Source organism: Musca vetustissima, unplaced genomic scaffold (genome assembly GCF_032173495.1).
Source record: "Musca vetustissima isolate MV318-11 ecotype Yass unplaced genomic scaffold, APGP_CSIRO_Mvet_v1 utg10935, whole genome shotgun sequence".
NCBI classification, from domain to species: domain Eukaryota; kingdom Metazoa; phylum Arthropoda; class Insecta; order Diptera; family Muscidae; genus Musca; species Musca vetustissima.
In genome coordinates, this window is record NW_026884842.1 from 242,586 (window position 1) to 261,905 (window position 19,320).

Genomic DNA, 19,320 nt, shown 5'->3' on the forward strand with positions numbered 1-19,320 from the left:
GTGGTTTAAGTCCATTTGAGGTTCTGATACAAATCTCTGTTTTCTAGAAAGAAAATATAATACATTATAAATTCTATAACAAACAAAATGAATAACACCTAACAATATTTATGAAACAAATCAAACTCAAACCTTCGAATATTTCAATATAAGAAAAAATTGATTTAAACAACTTTCAAAATAAAATACTCATATTTTTGATTATAAAAAATTTGCAACCAATTGTTTTAATTATTTAGTATATACCTTAATAAAACCAATCTCAATTAAGAATTATTTAAAAAAATGAATTGTCTTTACATATTTTTTTATTTACAAAAAATAGCAGTTCTACTCCATAATATTTTGTATTTATATTTTTTAATTTTTTTTTCGATATAACCTGAAATTCGAATAATAATCAGCAAAGATGGAAAATTTTCTATATAAAATTTCCAATTTTCTAATTTTGTTCCAAAGAAACTTTTCTATGATTTGTACATAATTGAATCCGATGGTCCGACCACCCAACCGACCACCCAACCAACCACCTTTACTATCTCTTAATGAATTTTTCAATATTGTCGTCCGACTTGGAAATGTCATCGACAAGAGAAGCCATTGTTGAATTTGTTTGCACACGCGATAGTACACACAAACACACTCACATAGGCAAATAAAATCCCAAGTAAACAGTTGTCTTGTCTTTGGTGACTTTATTAGTGCCATTAAAAAAGTGCTTCATTCGCTATTTTTCTATTGACCACTTTCCTGGCTGCTTTCCCATCCTTTATGTCCACAAACGGATACTGTCCACAAAATTCACACACACACACACACACACATATAAACTCCACAGCAACATAATAAAATGTGCCAGTCTATTTAATTGGAATGCGAGTGGTTTTGTGCACTGGCTACACCTGGTGCACTTTAATTGTAGAATTGTGGACACTTGGCATCGCGTGGTGTGGCTGTTCTAAATGGAATACAACTGCCGCCATTGCTGAGCTCTGCAATTTCTGCAATAGGTCCAGAACCACCTCACTGGCTCTGTCCGGTGGTGCTGCTGCTACTATTGTTCCAAAAACTTATTAAACTAAAATGGAATATCACCAGTAGAGCCATCATTGTGTTTGTGTGTGTGTGTGTGTGCAACAAAAGTGTTTTAATTACAGGCAACAGAGCAAATGCCCGTTGTTTAATGAAAGAAATATCCTGTGATATCACCGTCATAATAGTAGGTGTTTGTTTTATTTCATTTTAATGCAAAAGACAAAAAACAGCAACAAATCCTGGGCGCCGTTAATCATCAGCCTTGTATGGGAATTTTGTTTTGGGAGTCGTCTATGCCTCCACTCTGATCGCCCTTAGGACGTTAATGGTGTTTATCTGTGCCTTGGATTAATGATGAATTTATGATTGCCGGAATGCCTCAGTGAATGTTTCCATTTTATTATCTCGTAATAATGAGCTCTGATTTGTTCAGATTTTTAGTGTTATATCATGCAATGAAATACTGCTGCTAATTAACCTTAGACTAGGCAGAGTGGTTGGGGGCGGGCAAGCGGAGAAATCAAAGAAGACACAAAAAGGATGTGCGTGCTTGAATTTTAATAAGTATCACCCTCTCACGATGTTATCCAATGATAGCCTTGGCAGCATCACCAAATAACTAACTGCTGACGGGCGAATGGAAAGAAAAAACAACAACACAACAATAGGACGGTTATTAATAATTCGTTTCTTTCCTTTGCATTTCGGGCGACTAAATCATTATTTGCCAATTCAGTTGATTTTTTTCTCATTTTGGATAGGTGGACCACCCACCCAGACAACCAATAGATTCAATTAATGGTATTAGTCGTGCTCATCACCATGGTAATCCGTCCTGCCCTCATCGGTTTCCGGAGGTAGTTTGAATTTTACTGATGATTTTCTTTTTTTTCTTTTTTACATTCTGATTGTCATCACATTCCAGCCACCTCCGCCCCACCCTCCTTTCGATTACCATTAGTGAAACTTAAACTGAATTTGAATTTCTGAATTTCTTGTTGTTGTCTATTTATTTTTTCTTTACATATCGTATATTTACATTTGTTCTGCATTCTTGTTTTCTTTACAGATTATCCACGCGTTGAAGTTGGTCCCGAGAATCCGCTGCGTGTCGAACGTGATCGTATTGCCAATTTAGAATGTAATGTCGATGCTAAGCCCAAGGTACCTAATGTACGCTGGACACGCAATGGACGATTCATTGGTTCGAGCCATAACCACACCATACATCGTGTCAGCATTCAGGATGCCGGCAAATACACATGTTCGGCCGATAACAATTTGGGCAAGACGGGAGAACAGGAATTGATTTTGGATATTCTGTATCCACCAACGGTAGTGATTGAAACCAAAACAAAAGAGGCCGAAGAAGGCGATACGGTCAATATTCGTTGTAATGTTACATCCAATCCTGCCCCCATTACAGTCGAATGGTTGAAGGAGGGAGCCCCAGAATTCCGTTATTCGGGTGAAGTGTTGACCTTGTCTTCGGTACGAGCTGAAAACGCTGGCAATTACATCTGCCGAGCAGTGAATATAATCCAATCGTATGGCCAAGAACGATCTGAACGTGTTGGAAATTCCACAGTGGCCTTATTGGTACGTCATCGACCTGGTCAGGCGTACATTACACCCAACAAACCAATTGTACATGTCGGCAATGGTGTGACATTGACATGTTCCGCCAATCCTCCAGGTTGGCCAGTACCCCAGTATCGTTGGTACCGTGACATGGATGGAGAATTCACGACCGCTCAGAATATCTTGGCACAGGGGCCCCAATACTCCATACCGAAGGCACACTTGGGCAACGAGGGCAAATACCACTGTCACGCCATCAATGAATTGGGTATGGGCACAATGGCCACAATTGTTTTGGAAATCCATCAACCACCACAATTTTTGGCCAAATTACAACAGCACATGACTCGTCGTGTTGCCGATACCGACTATGCCGTTACCTGCAGTGCCAAAGGCAAGCCTGCTCCTACCGTTCGTTGGCTTAAGGATGGTGTTGAAATATTGCCCGAACTCAATCTGTATGAAGTGAAAACTAATCCCGATCAAGGTCCCAATGGCATGGTTACGGTCCAAAGTATGTTGAAATTCCGTGGCAAGGCCCGTCCCAATGGCAACCAGTTGGTGCCCGGCGACAGAGGTCTCTACACATGTCTCTATGAAAATGAAGTGAATTCTGCCAACTCAAGCATGCAGTTGCGCATCGAACATGAACCGATTGTGTTGCATCAGTACAACAAAGTGGCCTACGACATTCGTGAAACAGCCGAAGTGGTGTGTAAAGTACAGGCCTATCCCAAACCAGAATTCCAATGGCAATTTGGTAACAATCCTTCCCCGTTGACCATGTCTTCGGATGGCCACTATGAAATCAATACATCTACCGATAACAATGACATCTATACATCCGTCCTGCGCATTAATTCTCTGACACATGCCGACTATGGTGAATATACCTGCCGTGTTGTCAACTCGCTGAACACTATTCGCGCACCCATACGCCTGCAACAGAAGGGTGCACCCGAAAAACCCACCAACACCCGTGCCATCGATGTCGGCTCCAACTATGTCACTCTGTCGTGGGATCCAGGTTTTGATGGTGGCATTAGCAATACAAAATTCTTTGTGAGCTATCGTCGGGTACCCATGCCCAGGGAGGAACAACTAATTCCAGACTGTGCCACATTGGCGACTAGTAACACGGAATGGATGGAATTTGACTGTCATCGCGACAATCCATGCAAAGTTACACCTCTGGACCAACATCAAAGTTATGCCTTCAAAGTGAATGCTCTCAACACCAAGGGTAACTCCCAGTACTCCAATGAAATTCTGACCACCACCAAAGTAAGCAAAATTCCCCCGCCTCTACATGTCACCTATGATCCCAATTCCCGTACTTTGGGTATTAATGTGGGAGCCACTTGCCTGTCACTCATCGCCGTGGTTGAGACAATGAAGAACAGTGACACACCCATGGCCGCTTGGGAGGTTATTGATCAAGTGAATCTACAATTGTCTGGCAACGGACCCACCTTCAAAGAGACAGTTCTTGATCGCTTGGTTGCTCCTCGCCGCAGCAATGCTGGTCGTGCCTTGGGTCACTCAATAAACGGCGACGAGGATGAGGACATGAGCATGAATACATTGGCCCTGGAAGATGATCACCAGCCCACCGTCCGTGTCAAGCTGTGTTTGCGTTCCAATCACGAGCACTGTGGTGATTATACCGATGCTGAAAGTAAGTACAAACTCCCTTAGGTGAGGGGATGGTCGGAGGGAGACAGAGGATGCAAAACCATTTGTGCCTCTGTCTTGAAATGGAATTTAATTAAAATTAAACATTTTGCCTTGTCTTTATTTTGTCTTTGCAGTTGGCCGGTCCTATATTGCGGAAGCATCCGCTTTGGCCACACCAACCTTAATTGCCATAATTGTTTCGTGTATCGTTTTCGCACTGTTCGTCGGTCTGTTGCTCATGTTCTGCCGTTGCAAGCGCAATCAATCGAAAAAGAGTGCCGCGGCCAAAGATTATGAAATGGATTCGGTGCGGCCATCAATTGTGGCTGCCCAACAGAGCCAGGCACCGCCACCCTACTATCCGGCAAGTGGGCTGGACAACAAGGCCCTGGAACATTCCATGGACCTGGCGCTCAGTATGGAGGAGCAGAAGAGTGCCTTATATGCCACACAAAATGGTTATAGTTATCATCCGGGCAGTGGTGTTGTGGGCGGTGGTATTGGAATACCTGGCCATACGATACCTGGCAATGAATGTAAGTACCTTCACACATAGACGATAGAGAATACTCGCGTACTCACACACATATACGGGCACACACACTACCAAACTGGTAGAAAGAACAAATTTGTTACCATTTATTATTGCGGTTCGATGGAAATTAAAGCGTTGCTCTTTTATGGATGAAAGTGAGCGATTACGAAAATTGTTCCCAGCGATGGGCAATTGTGGTCGAAGAAAAATTGCATGCAATGATGAGTTCGTTCTCTTGGCATTCCAGTAAAGTGAAATGCAATTAGTTTTGATATTGAGCAGAAAGGCCAATTTGTATTGGGTTTTGTGGATGAAGAAAATATGCCATGGCTGTTGTACTTGAAATTGTTTTCGAAACTTTTCAGTGGGATAAGTATTTTCGAAAGTTCTCCTTTTCGTTTCGACATGGACAAGTTTACGTTAGCTATTTATCAATCCTTTGCAGCGAAGTACTTTTTTAAGCCAAATTAATGATTTTGTTAGTATGTGCTTCCGGGCTTTTTCGAGCCAAATCTCTTGATAGCTATTTGGGTGCTTAAGAAGAGGGACAAGGGAGCGTACAATATAGGGACGAATCTGGTTGGGAATTTGTTGAAACAGCAGTTTTGTTACCTGTGGCTGCTTTCACACCGCAAGCTGTTGTATCGGATTAAGGTGTAGGAAAAATGAAATAAACATTAATCGTTCATTGTTTACCAGCTCCACACCAGATACTTCTTAGCCATTCAGTCGCTCGCACACACACACACACACACAGGCACAAGCAAATACTACTTCCAATTCCTGCTGCTGTTGTTGTTGTTTGAACTCCCCACCTGGTCGATAATAATAATATTCCTTGTCCTTGTGTGCAAGTGTGGTTAAACACTCCCACCCACTCCCACACTCCTTACACTGCTGTTGGCCATTCCCCAAGCCACGAAACCACATGTCCTGTCAAACACTGCATCCAATGTTTTGTTGCTGTTTTCAGTGTTTGTGGCCATGGGCATGTGATTGTGTGTGTGTGTAGGTTTATATATGTTGAGTAAATGATTGGGTAGATTTTGTGGTTTTACGCATTTACAATGTTTCACCAGAGAAACGATTCATTATTAATTGTTGCCATTGTTTATGGCTGTTCTGTTGTTGTTGTTTGGCTGGTCTGTCGGTTAGTCGGATGCTTCTATGTGTGCAAAAGTGTTTGTGGCCATTGTGCAAAGTCCCTAACAACAACAGCAACACTGAGTAACAAACAACATACTTGGCACCGAAGTGTGTCTGTATCACCATTTTTTTCATTCCTTGTTCCCATATACGGGTATGTATTTTTTTCCTACTGGCATTCAATATTTGTTACAGTTTCTTAGTGTTGTTGTTGTTGTTGCTGTTCTTATTTTGTTTTGTTTTATTATTACTTTGTATATGAATAGACTTGGCTGTTCCATTTTAGCCTGTCATTTGTTTCGTATCCTTGGGTATTGCACTCTGTTGGAATTCTTTGAGAATTGCTTGACCATCTTTCATCATACTAATGGGAGAAAAGCGAAGAAACTGAAAAGAAGAGAAAATATAAAATGGGAATTGCAATCGTAGACATGGTTATAAAGAACAAATTAATTTTGTATTGCCCTCTAGGGGGCGTGCGTGATTTCTTCATAAGACGCTGCTGCTGACTCATAGCCAATATACAAATTTCAATTTTTTTCCTATTTCTTCTTTTTTTGTTTTTGTTCTTTTACTGCTGTTGTTGCCTTGAAAGAATATAATTATTTACGAAAAATTGGTATTTTCAATACACATACGATAAAAACTTTTTCGTGAAAGTAGATTCTACTTCGGGGAAAGGGTGTGTAAAAAAATTTTTGGTTGAATAAATTTCCTTTGAAATGATTTAATCGTATACAGTATTTTTTCCGAAAATAATAATAATAAGTGCGTATATATGAAATTAAATTTAATATATATATATATATATATATATAATAAATTTAGAATGCTAACATATGAATATTGAAGTATTATAATTTTTAATCAAAATTTCGCAAAAGGAATTTTTCATCTGTTTTTTTACAATGTATAAAAATTGCATTCATTTTTTAATTTTGCTTTCATTTTCCGTCAATTTGTTTACTACAAATGAAACAAAACCCCCAGTTCAGATCATTTGTTAGCAAAGAATGAGTATTTAACAACAACAGAAAATAAAATAAATTGTAAAGCATTGAACTCAAAACTACAGTTGCATTAAGCCAATTAACAAAAAGCAGCGCCAACAATTGTAATTGTTGTAGCGATGATATTAACAAAGACCACAAAAATAACAAGAACAACAACGACAATAATTGCAAATAGGGCTCCGACTAAATGGAACCCCAACTGAAAACAAAATTTGTACAAGTAAATAGGGAACAAAATAGAACAACAGCAACAACAAAAATAATACCAACAACAACTAGAACATTTGCTAAATGCAGTGCAAACGCTTTAAGGTATTAGTGGCAAATACTGGAGCAGCTTATGGTTAGAAAATGGCCAACTATTTTACAACAACTAAACAAGAACAAAACATTCAAACAATAGCTATGCTTTTTGAGCGAATGATTTGACATTAAAAAAGAAAACAGAAAATAAAAACAAATAGTTTTGTGTACTAAATGCCATTTGGAAAATGCTAGAAGAAGAGAATGAAAAGTAGAATCGGTACAAAGTTCAGTGAAGGTGAAACGTGTGAGAAATTCAATATAACATTAAAGACCCCCAACTCGTGTGACCCTACAAAGTAACCTTTGAAAATATTAATAATTTTTCTATTTGATCTGCTAATTGTCCCGTTATATTACAGCATTGCTGCTATCATATTGCTTTAGTATTTGTACCTTGTACTTAAGCTGGCCACAAACAGCCGCGTAAAGAGAATTTTTTTCAGCAGCAGACCCAAAATAGGGAAGAATGGCAAGCTAATAAGTAGACTGCAACTATGTCAAAATAAACATCATGCAGTAGAATAAAACATAAGAAGAAATGCACTAATATGGATAATAGTAAATTTATCGGTAGCCTTATACGAATAAAAAAATAATCGGTTCTACATTTTGAAACATAAATATTAAACGATAATTAAGATTTTTGAAAAAAAAAAGAAATTATAACGGTACAAAAAATTATAGAATTTGTTGAGAAAAATATGAAAAAATACAACTTTGTAGTTATGTCGTTTTATGTGGTATTGGCTTTCAAATACATGCAACAGATGTCTCAAGAATTTCAAGACTATTTTTCAATATAGAGTTTCAAATATAATTTAAAAATTTTTTCGTTCTGAAACTCTAAACTTCTTTTCATACGAATATCCATAAATTATACGAATATCGATAATAAAATTTAATAATATTAAAAATATAAATTCTTCTTTTTATATCTACTGGTAACTGACCACTATATTCGAATACACTTTTTGCTACATCTCTAATCTACCGTTTACTTAGTAAAAGGACAACAACAGTGTTGCTGGGTAAATATAAAGTATTTACTTTGTGGCTAACACAAACTATTTTGCAAATGAAATTTATGTTAAATATGATGCAGTTTTGCTCAAAAGAAACTTGTTTCTCTAACAAAATTCCTTTCAAATTGTATCCTTTTACATTTTATTTTCTCATCATCATTGGAGATGAGATTCCTTCAAGTGGTTGGTGGGAGGATTCCTAGTTTTTGTTGGTGTGGCATGATGTGGCTTGGCCAACACTCTCCCACGCACACACACACATTCACACAAAGATAGAACGCACACAAGGGCATAGTGAAAAGTTGTTTATTTAATGTTTGCTCCTTTCAACAGATGTTGCCGCTTTGCGTGGAAAAGCCATGACAAAATTAAAAGAAAAAAATGTATGAACCAAAAAAAAAAAAAAAAGCAACAGAATGCCAAAGAAACAGAAAGATGTTACAGCAGTAACATATTTACTACTATCCCTGCCGCTACCGCTGCTGCTGCTGTTGCTGTAAAATGGCACCAGTAAACCAAAGAGATTGCCTTAGGGTCTGTGTGACTCATAACAAAGTTGAGTTGAGCCGAGACGCAAATTGTGCTTGCCTTTGTATCTTTGTCTGCCATTTGGCCCGAGTGCTTTGTATAACTCATTTCTGCCAGGATATGAGTAGAATGAGTTTAAACGTTTTAAGATTCATTGTTGTTTTGTTCTGTTCTGTTTTTTTTTCGAAATTCTGTTTTCTAAACTTACATTTGTCTGAGTTGACTTTAAATTTTACAAACATATTTAGTATGAAAAGTAATCCTTAAAGTATGTTTTAAAAGAAATTATTATGTAACTCTGTATGAAGATATTTTGTAAAACAATTTGAAACATTTCCTGTTCTCTTTGCCAGCTCGATATACATATGTATAATGTTGTGGAGTGAAGGTTATTAAGCTATGTGTGTGACTGAATTAATCCCTAGGGAGGAGTAAAGTATACTACCAACAGACATTAAAGTGTGATTTTTTGGTCTGTATTTTTATGTTTTGCCCAAAGATATCAACAAACAAAAAGTTAGCCAAAAATATTTCTTCTTTATAATGACTTTTCGAAAAACTGTCCTCCACATGACATCTCACCCACCCTCCACATGACATCTCATGCTTATAACTTCATTTAAAATAGTTAAGTTCCTCTTTTTATTCGAAAAATTGTTCTTAAAATTCTTTTTTTTTTCTTTTCTTAATAACTCCACAACGTTTGTTTCTATTTGTGTGGGCCATTACTTGCACAGCAATTATAAGCGCTACCTACTAATATGCTTGTATAAAATTTCCATTTAGCCCATTAAGCCTAAACATATGCAATGCCAAATTACAAAGCAACCAGCATTTTGCATACAAATACATGTGCTGGTTTTTGTTTTTGTTGTTATTTCAGTTTTTTTTTTCTTTCTTCCTCTCTCAATTTCCATTTTCTTCATTCACAAAAGTTAAGTTGGTTTTGCTTCATTCATTCATAGTTGCTGAATTAGTTTTTAAATGAAATTGTGGTCCAAACAATAACAATTGCCAACCACTTATCCTGGCATTGTTGAACAAAACAATATTCTCACAGACATTTTGAGGTTTTCTTTTGTTTTTCACTTTCGGAATGGTAAAGGGTTATTGATGGAGAGGGAAATTAGTGGGTCATAGAAAAAACATCTATTTATTCAAAAAAATAAATAAATAAATAAATAAACGGCGAGGAAGTTTCCAAAAATTAAAAAAAACGGATGGATAATACGGCCAGCACCTTCAAAATACATATATATGGACTGTTCTATTTCGACGAAGTGTTTTAAAATCACTAATACTCGTATATGCTTTAATGTATTCTGCCCTTTGGAAATGTCAAATTTTGGTCATTTCAGTTTAAAGTCAGTGCCTAAATGGGACGGGACTTTTACTTATAGTCTTTGTAGTCTTCGTAAATATGAGTCGGTTTTTCAGAACTTGGCCATACTTATAACATACCACTATCCAATATACATAAAAACCACCAGGAATCTCCCTATTCCCTATAAAAAAATAAATCATTTTCAAAATGCCCCTTAAAGTATGCATTAGTTTATTGATTTTATTTATATTTTGGATATGCCTATTTAATAAAAAAAATCAATATTTTTTAACTAAAAAATGACAACAACTTACATATTTCTGATTTTTTAGTGTTAAATTTGATTTGAGTTTTGACTTATCTAGAGATTTATTTTATTACGTTAAAACGAATATTATGCTTCTCTGGCCCCGTAGGAAAACATAATAAATTTTCTTTTTATATTCCTATCCCTATCGAATAACCCTTTTAACCAAAATACTTGAAATGCTTCATTAACATTGTGTAGTACAGTTGTTTCGTTCAAAACAATAAGTGTTAATGAGTATTAAATAATTTGTTAAATGAATTTTTGTTCAAATGAAATTCACCAAATTCATTTGTAATCGCAAGGGCAAGAAGAACTCTTTTGCAATTGTATTTGTAATGTTGCATGAAAACTTAATAGAAATATTTGCGGTTTAATAATCCGAAGATTTTGTCAGAATACTGCACAAATGTTGTCGTCTGTCCATTGGAAGAATAGAGTCAAGAGATTTTAATTAATTGTTGCAAATTTTTATTGTTAGATTTGAAGAGATTATATGGGGAAGCAACAATGCTACAACAACAACAACAATGGCAATGACAAATTCTAAAATTCTATTTTAAGAGATTTTACAAAAATAATTAAATGTCAATTAGGAATATTTGTTTGAGATTTGTATAAACGTGGGTCATCACTTATCCCCGAAGACAATGTGGTGATTGTGTGACGCAGGATTTTCAAGTAGCTGAATGTATGTGTTCTTAAATTTGATAACTGTAGTTATTCAGAATTTGTTAATTAAATTTGCAAACGACATTTCAATTTAATTTATAACAATTTTGTTAACAATTGTATAATTAAATAAATCATTTCAGTTGCAGATGTCAAATGAAATGTTAAATTCAATAGCAGTTTTTAATTGCAATTGTATACATCTCATTTATCTGTGTTTATTTTGTATTACTTAAAAGATCAAATAAAAATTTTAAAACACGTGTTAAATGAAATATTTAATCTAAATCCAATGAAAATTTTCAACTTTCGTTTTTGGCTTCAAATTGTCATATCACCTTCGAACACACACAACTTGCAGTCCTTAAACGTTTTAAGCTTAATTTTTGCCAACAACAAAAACCCCTTAACGTTGCTTCTATCGCAACCCTGCGTTTTCCTTAATTTAGCTAAGAAGAAGAAAAAGTTTAATCCAAGAAAATAACTTCATAGTAAATTGTCACTTAAGCTTTTAATTTGCAACAAAAAAAGTATTTAAGTCAATTGCAGTAGTTAACTGTGCAACAACTACTATCGATGCTGTAGCTTTAAGGATGCCCAAAAAGTAGCTACAGAAGAAGTAGTACGAGTAGTTGACTGCTATTACAACAAGAAAAATAACTCTGAAGGTTGCCGCAAGTTACTTTTCTTAACATAGCTACCAGATAGCGTAGTATTTTTTGAATCTTCCCTGCCTCCCTACCACTCTGTTGAAAACATAGCCCTACCCTTTGTTCAATCTTGCGAATGAAGAAACTTCATACCTCTTTGTTGTTCCAATGCACTTTTAATTAGAGAACATGACTAGTTGTTGGTGTTTGTGTGCGCGCGTGTGTGTTCTTTTTGTTTTTACAGTGTTTTCAATTCATGTTGTCTTTATAAAAGTTGAATATTAATACGGGACTTTTTAACACTGTAAAAATTAACATTATTTACACTTCAGTAATTGTTATTGCATTCAGTAAAAACACCATTTGCTCGAAGAAAAAAATCACTGTCCTAACATATTTCCAATCGAAGTGACCGCATTTAAGAAGATCCATAAATGTGCAGTTACACCTTATTTTTTCAGTGTATAAATAATACCCTTTTGAAATAACCCAGTAAACCCTTTTGTCTTAGATAAACATCAACATAGATGTTGCGTTTGTTGATATCCACCCTCATCACTTTTATTTTCTATTTGAGTTGTGGTTTATACAATCCAATCCCATCACATTGAGTGTCATGCTAAAGAACCGGCGTAATTTCCATGGAATACCAAAATCGAAAAAGGGTGTTATTCTTTGAATGATAACAATTTCCTTAAGAATTATTTTTTTGTTTTCTTCATATAAAAGTTAAAAAGAGTTGTACTAAAAAATCCAAATCTCGTAACATTGAATTCCATGCTATCGTTTTTAAACTCGACTTTCCATTTGAATCCGTTCTCCATCGAAAGTCGATTTTCCTCACAAAAATGTTTTGTTGATTTCGAGATACTGGATGCCAGAACATTTACTAAACAAATATTAAAAATTATTTTCAGAATTTTAAGCTCACATTAATTGTAGCTACAAATGCTAAAAAAATTTGTTTTATTTCTTGAAAATACTGGAATCCGGAGAAACCGGAACCCGATTTATTTGAAAAAATTGCACATAGAACGACTTTTTGTTTCCTTGTGTTTGCCTTTCGATTTTCCAATCAGAATTTTTAAGTTTATCGTATTACACAAAATTGTAAATTCACCACACTTTGTGTACAAATCTCATATCATGTTATTTTCATTTAGATTTACTTTTAAAAATAAATCACCCTTTTTATATAGGGGACACCACATCCATTTTGTGATTTTCTCTAGAATACTCATTTCGTTGAAAAACTTTTTTTATAGTTACAACTTTCTTGAGAATAAGCATTAAAATAAAGATTGCAACAACAACATGAAACTTTGATGTTTGGCTATGAAAAAAATGCTGGGCTTGCATGTTTGTGTTTGCTTGATGCAGCCCACTGTATTACTACTACCACTACCGACCGTTACTACATACATCTTCAGGTGATGCCATGACTGTGAAAAGTCCTAGAATGATGGCTTTCCAGATTTCTTCGCACATAAAAATAAATGTGCGTGTGTGTGTGCGTTTGAGTGCGTATGTATGTGAATTTGTTGGTTTATGTACGTACGTACGTGTTTTAGTGCCACCATAAGTGATTGTTATGCACTTTCTAAAAATTGTAATCTGCTATTCTTGTTCTTTTTTCATTCTTTTGTTTCTATTTTACGACGAAGACGACAACGTTTATGTTTACAGTGTCACTATTTTCCTGATGTTGTTTGCAGTTTTTAATACACACAAACACGCACATACAAATGGCTTGATGTTGTTGCTGTTGCTTGCAATTTAGACCATCACTTTTAAGCCATATTGTTTATTGTTGTTGATTAAAATGGTTTCTAACAAAAGTTTATTCGTTTATATATCACCAGATTGTTAACAGCAAGCAGAGGCATTTTCCACTTGACTGCATATTTCTAGAATCTAAATGACAACAAATATTTACAGAGATAGTCTTTTTCATTTTGTAATAGGTAGTATTTGTTGTTAGAGTTTTGATTTTCTTGTAATTATAAATAGTTTTCTTCGTTTGTTGAAATTTGAAATGAAATTTATGCTATAAATGTGATGTGGCATTAGATAGACAATTTTCGCATATATTAAGGAATGATATGTGCCAGACAAAAACTTTACTTTGAAATCTCGACACACATTCTTACAATTTTCAAATTATTATTTTTTGAATTTCTCTGCAGGAACTATTTTAAAAATCAATGTGACACCAGAAGTCAGACAAAAAGTAGATTGAAATAATAAAATGTTCATAAAATTAAACCGCTTTTAATATAAGATCGTAGAAAGCGGTTTATTACCGTCTTAGCCACTTTTTTTTAAATTATTTTTTACCACAATATTTTCCACTTTAAAATTATTTCATACGAGAAATACATATGTATGCTACCAAAATTTTATTTGTATCTGTATACGTTGTCAATTATTTGTTAACCACCAACTGCGAACTCAGTTTACAAAGAGAGAAAAGTTATAACTGCTATTTAATTAGCAAAATTGTCTATACATTTTTAATTGAACCAATACTGACAATATTGAATATTTAATTTAATGTAGTTGGAAAGACGTTGTCGCTTGTAACCATCAGAATACGAAAAAACTTTTCCTATTTGTTGTGTTCATTTCTTTTTGAAAACTTCAGTTTTTGTTCTAAGAGACCAGCAAGCTGTTGTTGTTGTTTAATTGTCAAGCTGTGCATTGTAGGCAGCATCAAGACACCAAAACTTTATTTATTTTTCATTGTAGGTATTTGTGTGATTTCCGTTTTAGTAGTTGTTACACTATTTATTTAACTTTTCATTTTTGCAACAAAAGATCCTAAATTTTCGCAAGACAACCAACATCAAAGTGGATGTGGTGATCCTTTTGTTAGCCTTTGGCGGATGGGTACAACCTGTATTGTTCAATGATAAGTTTTCTTTTTATTTCCTGTTTTTGTTTAGCACTTCATTTCTTTGACTGTAAAGTGAAGTTTCTTTCCTAGCCCTTGTAGCCAATTGCAAGAAGCTCCAGAAATAACAATGGTGGCAACAAGCAACGATATCGCCAATTTGCCACCATCTCCATAGTCATCGTCATCACCATCGACCTCCAACAGCCAAAGGCACTCACTGCAAAACACTGCAATTTAATGTTGTCACTGATGTCCTTCTCGGTAAATTTGCCATTGAGCAGTGGGAATGTGTGCGTGTGAGTGGGTGGTTGAATGTGTATGATGGTTACTTCCGTTTGATACTAACTTCCGTCTACAATATGGCGGCACTATAAATGTTGTTTGGTGTAAGTTTTTTGTTTTTGGGTTTTTAGTTGTTCTACAAATGTTTGTTGCTGTTGTTTCTTCTGATATGTTTTTTATTTTGTTTTGTAGCAATACAAATAACATCCACCAAACTACAATTCTATCTCTTGTTAGCCATTGTTTGGTCCCTGGTTTTCTTTTTTTTTTAATCTCCAAATTTAATCTTTGTCGACGGAGTATTTTTGTTGGTGTTCTCTGTTTATTTGTGTGCTTGTCATACGCCCCAGTCAACAGCAATGAAAGTAAGTGCAGGCAAAGATGAGAGAGAGACCCAAAAAACCAAGTCAGTACTCTTCTGTGATGGCCATAGTCATAGTGCAGTCTATACGAAATTGGCAATTCATTATTGTCCAATGGTCGTTTGTGTTGTCTTGCCATACTTCGGCCACAGGAATAAGTGTTTGTTTTTATTCCTGTTGCAACTGCCGCCTTTTGTTGCTGCTGCCGCTGCTTTGATTTTTTCCATTTGATTTCTTCCTTTGGTGTCGAATTGTTGTTGTGTTGTTGTCACATTTGTTGAATGCAATAAAGTTCTAAAAAGTGTTTGAGTTTTTGTTTTGAGCTTTTAGTCTTTTTATATTTATTTTTTTGATTGTGGTCAAATGAATTTATGGCCAAATGGCTTTGGACAATTGGGGTAATAAATCTATTTAAGTATATTGAGAGTTTGTCTTTTTCCCTCAGTCTTTACTTTTTAGTGTATTGCTATGCTCCGATTTGAGAGAATGAAAACAAAGATAAAATACTGCAATTTGTTGGCTGCAATGAATAATATAGTTGTTAATTAATTTCAACAAAAATATAAACTAGTTTTTTAAATAAAAACAGAGAACAGCATAAAATGAAAGAAGCTTTTAGTTGATTTCAAGGATAAGGCTTTTTTATGTTGTGAAAAATTAAGTGCATTATCATTTGAAAATCAAAAACCATTTGAAAATATTGAGTTTTATTAAAAATAAATATAGATGCATATCAGCAAATAAATATTTGAAAAGTTGAAAAAAACTCTTTCAATAATAATTTCGAAAAAAAAACTAAAAGAAAAAAGTGGTATATATTTATTTTATAAACAAAATTAGTTATATTGGCCAATAAAATCGACTGTAAAAATAAAATCGATTTTGTCTCCATTAAAGCAGAGGAAAAAAAATATATTTTTATTACAAAGAAAATTAAGATATAAAATAATATTTTATACAATTTTAAATCAAATTTAAATAATGTGGTCAATTGAAGAGTTATTTTTAAATATTGATTTCAAATTGTTTAAAAATTTATTTCATTTCTTGATACTTACAATTTAATATTCCTTTAAAATATTTTTTTAATATTTAGATTTCTATTTATTTCATTTAAAAAAAAAAAATCTTTCATAATTGGCCCACATGTTGCCATGGTCCTTCGTTCACCACACAAATGAACGTTATCTTTCCAAGAATTAATTGTTTGTAATAATTGATGAACTTGAGATAAATGGAACACTGCTTGTACATAATAACTATAATTTCCTTTACATGGCAGCAGACGACATCCACTACGCATCAGTATTAATAAACTTAGATACTGATTTAATTGTGTTGAATGCCATAGAATCATAAAATGTCATCAGTGTTGCAGTGTGTGCTATACTTTATGTGTGTGTGTGTGTGTGCGTGATGTGGATCTATTTACTTTAACGAAGATGGCAAAAGTCAAACAAACTTGACCTTTGCAATTCAATATTATTTGTAATATAATTACACCCAACATCTATGTATTAGTTGAAAGTGCCCATGTGTATGTATGTACGAACATGTGAACGTTCTATTTGTCCTTTTTTGTTTGTATTTCCGCTTCCGGCATACAAAGAGCACATTATCATACTATTGTCATCGTAGAAACATTTGCATCTTGTCTCAGCACTTATGGAATTGTAATTTAATTAAAAAGTTTCTTCTTTCCAACATTCTGGTATAATTGTGCTACGACATGCTAGTAGATCACTCGAGTGTAGTTGTTTATTATTATGCCAAGCAGGTGTGTTATGAATGTTGTATTCCTCCTTTCATGTGGCAACTCGAAGGAATTTCTGTTTTATTTATTTGCTTTTTTCGTGGCATATAATTTGCTTCTATGCCACTTGGTGGTAATAAACATGTTGCCACCATAAATTATTTTACTGATAAATGCGTAAACATTGCCGCAGCGGAATTCAGGGATATCAAGGTGTCACCTCTTGTACCTCTGTCTTGTTCTTGTTGTTACTCTTCTTTTATTTAATCCGATGGGGGTGTGTATGTTATAAAACGTGTTTACAATGCCATTGACATGTTGTGAAGAGTTGGTAACACGTTTAAACATATTTTATATAATTCTATAAGAAATAAAAATTGTACAGAATTCTTCGATTTCCAGTTTTTCTTTATTAACACATATCATTACTTAACCATTATTCAATTAAAAAATTCTCTATTCATTTTGTAAGAGAAACCAATTAACAATTTAATTTTTATTTTCTGCTTTTTTGTACTTGCAGGGGTCAATATGGGTTACATCGAGAATAATTACTCCAATTCCAATAATGGTGGCAGCGTGAATTCACAGGACTCATTGTGGCAGGTGAAAATGTCCGGCGCCGCAGGCAATCAACCAAACATGATGCCAGTGTCGCACAATAACTATGTCGAACAGCAGCCCACCTATGGCTATGATCCATTGACGCATGGCGGCTATGGCGGTGTTGATGATTACGCTCCATATCCACAATTGACAGCAACGCCCAGCCAACATGGCGATGAATATCACAATTTACGTAACAGTCAGAACCCATCGAGACAAGACTACTGTAGCGATCCCTATGCATCGGTGCAAAAGCCCAAAAAGCGTGTTGACCAACATTTAGGTAAGTTCACCATCATCATCACCACAACAAAACAATTGTATTTATTCATTCATTAAATTGCGGGTGGAAAGGGGAATTTACTTTCCTTAAAGAATATTGTGTCGCATCGAAAAATAAAATACTTGTAAATGAGAGATTAGTTAGCAAAGTTCTTAAACGATAATTTAAATTGTCATTTATATTCCATGGTGGTGTTTTTACCAGCGGCCATAATAGGACACCAAATCTGCTGGTGGTGGTCTATGTGGCAAAAGTCATCAGTCCGAAATTGTCTAATATCTTTTAGATGGTATTATGTGAAACCATGGTATTTTTATTTAAAGATACATCGTCCATGGCTAATTGGCAATGGACAAGACAATCATATAATAAGCCCTATTAGGCAATTGTCTAAAGTAAAACACACACACACACTTACAAACGTGAAAAGAAATGCGCATTGCTGTTGTTGTTGTTGTTTGTAATATACATAAGCCAAGGTAATCGCCAATGGCCATCTTCGTTGTTTTTTGATTATGCTGCTAAAAGATGTTTTGATATTGGAATTAGGAAATCAAGAAAGTTGTAAGGACTATGACTATCCCGCAACCACCGTCATCAGTGAAGTTACAGTATCAACACGAAAGATTTTTTTGAGTACAACTATTTTTGGAAAAAAGGTTTATTATTACTTTGATATCACTATGAGATGAAATAAACCAAAAACATAGGTCTTGGGAAAAACATTCGATATGGATTTGAGGTATTGGCCAACAATTTTAAATATTGTATACCATTAAATTCCAATTTTTGTATCTATATCCACAATTCTGAACTTCTATATTGCCATCAACTGATTTTTAGTATATGGATGACAATAAGGAAAAAATCTGTAATAAGTGTTCCGATCGAAGCTAATTAAAGACAAATAGAAAGCAAAAAAATCGAGATTTGAAATAGAATTTTCAAAATCCAACTGACATTCGGCAAACAAAACCAACGACCCGTAACTGTAACAACTTGTTTTAATTTATTTTTCGATTTGATTTTCTATTATGCATTTAGGGGTCCCTATTTTAGGATTTGAAATTAGTTCTCAAGTAGTCACCTTTCCTTAGAATATATGTTCTACATTTAAGACCGGATACTGTGTTCGTAAATACAAATAGAATATATGTAAGATTTTACTTTATATTATTTTATCTATTGTTTCTCTGTGTCTGTGTCGATTTTTTTCTCTTCGCAGTGTAAATGTTCACAAAAATGGCAGTCATGCGATAGTTGTTGCTGTTGTTGTTGTTGTCAACAACAAACCTAATAACATCAAACCAAAGTCAGTTACAACAGCAACCAACCACCGATA

At 34.7% G+C, this 19,320-nt stretch overlaps 1 protein-coding gene across 1 annotated transcript in view; it reads left to right on the forward strand.

Annotated features, from left to right (window-relative positions):
* Positions 1-19,320, forward strand: part of LOC133331904 (cell adhesion molecule DSCAM) — a 177,433-nt gene that overhangs the window by 147,208 nt on the left and 10,905 nt on the right. The window contains exons 5-7 of the mRNA XM_061540295.1: positions 2,105-4,294; positions 4,428-4,829; positions 17,613-17,978. Of these exons, the coding sequence (XP_061396279.1) occupies positions 2,105-4,294; positions 4,428-4,829; positions 17,613-17,978 (2,958 nt within the window). The remainder of the gene's footprint in view (positions 1-2,104; positions 4,295-4,427; positions 4,830-17,612; positions 17,979-19,320) is intronic.